Source organism: Salmo salar, unplaced genomic scaffold, assembly GCF_965601325.2.
Source record: "Salmo salar unplaced genomic scaffold, fSalSal1 ptg000417l, whole genome shotgun sequence".
Lineage (NCBI taxonomy): Eukaryota > Metazoa > Chordata > Actinopteri > Salmoniformes > Salmonidae > Salmo > Salmo salar.
The window spans coordinates 95,723-100,000 of NW_027675382.1; the positions used below are offsets into that span (position 1 = coordinate 95,723).

Consider the following 4,278-nt stretch of genomic DNA (forward strand, 5'->3'; position numbering starts at 1 on the left):
TACCTAATGGCAGTCAGGCTACCTCTCAATTTAGAACACACATTTAGAACCCTCGTTTAGAACGCTCATTTAGAACGCTCATTTAGAACCCTCGTTTAGAACGCTCTTTTAGAACCCTCGTTTAGAACGCTCGTTTAGAACGCTCTTTAGAACCCTCGTTTAGAACGTTCCTTTAGAACGCTCATTTAGAACGCTCTTTAGAACCCTCATTTAGAACCCTCATTTACAACAACAATCAGCATTTGAGCTGGACACACTTTTTTCAGAAACTATTTACACAAAAACACACACAGTCCTTACAAAGTTTATCTCCAGAATGTGAGCAGTTTATTTTTTAAAGGAAATGGTTCATATATTCACAGAAGTATATATATTTAATCACTGAACAGTAGCAGACCTAACTTCATCTGTTCCTGACTCTGGATAGTGGATTAAAAAGACCACCTGTTGTTACATCACCACCAGACATCATGATTCATGGAAATGGACATTGTATTTTATCAAATATGAAAACCTTAAATCTCTTCAAATTCAAATCAGTCAGAAAATAAGGATTGTACATAAAACAGAGCAGAATAAATCATCACATCTGGGGACCATCACCACCAGCATGACTAGTATCTATGTGGACCCTACTACAGTTTAACCAGCTCAGCTATAGACTACACCAGCATGACTAGTATCTATGTGGACCCTACTACAGTTTAACCAGCTCAGCTATAGACTACACCAGCATGACTAGTATCTATGTGGACCCTACTACAGTTTAACCAGCTCAGCTATAGACTACACCAGCATGACTAGTATCTATGTGGACCCTACTACAGTTTAACCAGCTCAGCTATAGACTACACCAGCATGACTAGTATCTATGTGGACCCTACTACAGTTTAACCAGCTCAGCTATAGACTACACCAGCATGACTAGTATCTATGTGGACCCTACTACAGTTTAACCAGCTCAGCTATAGACTACACCAGCATGACTAGTATCTATGTGGACCCTACTACAGTTTAACCAGCTCAGCTATAGTCTACACCAGCATGACTAGTATCTATGTGGACCCTACTACAGTTTAACCAGCTCAGCTATAGACTACACCAGCATGACTAGTATCTATGTGGACCCTACTACAGTTTAACCAGCTCAGCTATAGACTACACCAGCATGACTAGTATCTATGTGGACCCTACTACAGTTTAACCAGCTCAGCTATAGACTACACCAGCATGACTAGTATCTATGTGGACCCTACTACAGTTTAACCAGCTCAGCTATAGACTACACCAGCATGACTAGTATCTATGTGGACCCTACTACAGTTTAACCAGCTCAGCTATAGACTACACCAGCATGACTAGTATCTATGTGGACCCTACTACAGTTTAACCAGCTCAGCTATAGACTACACCAGCATGACTAGTATCTATGTGGACCCTACTACAGTTTAACCAGCTCAGCTATAGACTACACCAGCATGACTAGTATCTATGTGGACCCTACTACAGTTTAACCAGCTCAGCTATAGACTAGACCAGCATGACTAGTATCTATGTGGACCCTACTACAGTTTAACCAGCTCAGCTATAGACTACACCAGCATGACTAGTATCTATGTGGACCCTACTACAGTTTAACCAGCTCAGCTATAGACTACACCAGCATGACTAGTATCTATGTGGACCCTACTACAGTTTAACCAGCTCAGCTATAGACTACACCAGCATGACTAGTATCTATGTGGACCCTACTACAGTTTAACCAGCTCAGCTATAGACTACACCAGCATGACTAGTATCTATGTGGACCCTACTACAGTTTAACCAGCTCAGCTATAGACTACACCAGCATGACTAGTATCTATGTGGACCCTACTACAGTTTAACCAGCTCAGCTATAGACTACACCAGCGTGACTAGTATCTATGTGGACCCTACTACAGTTTAACCAGCTCAGCTATAGACTACACCAGCGTGACTAGTATCTATGTGGACCCTACTACAGTTTAACCAGCTCAGCTATAGACTACACCAGCATGACTAGTATCTATGTGGACCCTACTACAGTTTAACCAGCTCAGCTATAGACTACACCAGCATGACTAGTATCTATGTGGACCCTACTACAGTTTAACCAGCTCAGCTATAGACTACACCAGCGTGACTAGTATCTATGTGGACCCTACTACAGTTTAACCAGCTCAGCTATAGACTACACCAGCGTGACTAGTATCTATGTGGACCCTACTACAGTTTAACCAGCTCAGCTATAGACTACACCAGCGTGACTAGTATCTATGTGGACCCTACTACAGTTTAACCAGCTCAGCTATAGACTACACCAGCATGACTAGTATCTATGTGGACCCTACTACAGTTTAACCAGCTCAGCTATAGACTATACCAGCATGACTAGTATCTATGTGGACCCTACTACAGTTTAACCAGCTCAGCTATAGACTACACCAGCATGACTAGTATCTATGTGGACCCTACTACAGTTTAACCAGCTCAGCTATAGACTACACCAGCATGACTAGTATCTATGTGGACCCTACTACAGTTTAACCAGCTCAGCTATAGACTACACCAGCGTGACTAGTATCTATGTGGACCCTACTACAGTTTAACCAGCTCAGCTATAGACTACACCAGCATGACTAGTATCTATGTGGACCCTACTACAGTTTAACCAGCTCAGCTATAGACTACACCAGCATGACTAGTATCTATGTGGACCCTACTACAGTTTAACCAGCTCAGCTATAGACTACACCAGCATGACTAGTATCTATGTGGACCCTACTACAGTTTAACCAGCTCAGCTATAGACTACACCAGCATGACTAGTATCTATGTGGACCCTACTACAGTTTAACCAGCTCAGCTATAGACTATACCAGCATGACTAGTATCTATGTGGACCCTACTACAGTTTAACCAGCTCAGCTATAGACTACACCAGCATGACTAGTATCTATGTGGACCCTACTACAGTTTAACCAGCTCAGCTATAGACTACACCAGCATGACTAGTATCTATGTGGACCCTACTACAGTTTAACCAGCTCAGCTATAGACTACACCAGCATGACTAGTATCTATGTGGACCCTACCACAGTTTAACCAGCTCAGCTATAGACTACACCAGCATGACTAGTATCTATGTGGACCCTACCACAGTTTAACCAGCTCAGCTATAGATTACACCAGCATGACTAGTATCTATGTGGACCCTACTACAGTTTAACCAGCTCAGCTATAGACTACACCAGCGTGACTAGTATCTATGTGGACCCTACTACAGTTTAACCAGCTCAGCTATAGACTACACCAGCGTGACTAGTATCTATGTGGACCCTACTACAGTTTAACCAGCTCAGCTATAGACTACACCAGCATGACTAGTATCTATGTGGACCCTACTACAGTTTAACCAGCTCAGCAGTACCATTGAGCCAAAACCCAGGATAGAGGGGCTGAGTGAATGTGGTCTGGACTCTGTGGAGGAGGGTCATTGTGTCAGAGACACTGTAGAAGGACAGAGTACCTGCCTTGTGATCCAGGTACACTCCTACTCTGGAGGACTGAGGGCCTGATACTTTAGTCTTAACATTATTGTGTATGAAATAATAACCACCTCTATAGCACTGTAAACTCCAGGACTTGTTATTGAATCCAAATCTATTATCTGACCCTGTTCTGCTGATGTCTTTATATGAGACTGCGGTATAAACGCCACCTCTCCACTCCACCTCCCAGTAACAGCGTCCAGACAGACCCTCTCTACACAGAACCTGCAACGTGTTGGTGAATCTGTCTGGATGGTCAGGATATGGTTGGACTTGGCCTGTATAGGTCACCTTTCTGTTCCCTTCAGACAGAGAGAGGAGTGTGTATGCTGTGTTTGGGTCCAGTGTGAGCTGGCAGGAATCTGGGAGAAGAGCAGAGACCAATGAGGGGAGTCAGAACAATAAGTTAAGTCAGATACTGTATCTACCCTGTCTTTGATTAGAGCACAGCAGAGATCAAATCAGAGAAATATGAGGAGTCAGATAGATACCCAGTCTTTGATTAGATCTACTATTGCTATATATTTCTAGAGGGATTGTTAGGAGTGGCAGTAAAAAGAGACTGTTAGTTACTTCACAATAAAGAGACTCACATTGTAACAACTGTTCTCTGGTCTTGGGCTCTGGAGGCAGAACAACCTCCACTATATTCACTACAGACACACAAACACATTGACAGAGAGAGGGAATGTTATCATCATACCAT

General features: G+C 42.9%; 1 protein-coding gene across 1 annotated transcript in view; it reads right to left on the minus strand.

Annotated features, from left to right (window-relative positions):
- Positions 1 to 296: 296 nt before the first annotated feature.
- The window catches only part of LOC123733128 (tripartite motif-containing protein 16), a 9,585-nt gene continuing 5,603 nt past the window's right edge, over positions 297 to 4,278 (minus strand). Inside the window, exons 5-6 of the mRNA XM_082971770.1 lie at positions 4,166 to 4,225; positions 297 to 3,934 (exon numbers count right to left, since the gene is read on the minus strand). Coding sequence (XP_082827896.1) covers positions 3,426 to 3,934; positions 4,166 to 4,225 — 569 coding nt within the window. The 3' untranslated portion in view covers positions 297 to 3,425. The remainder of the gene's footprint in view (positions 3,935 to 4,165; positions 4,226 to 4,278) is intronic.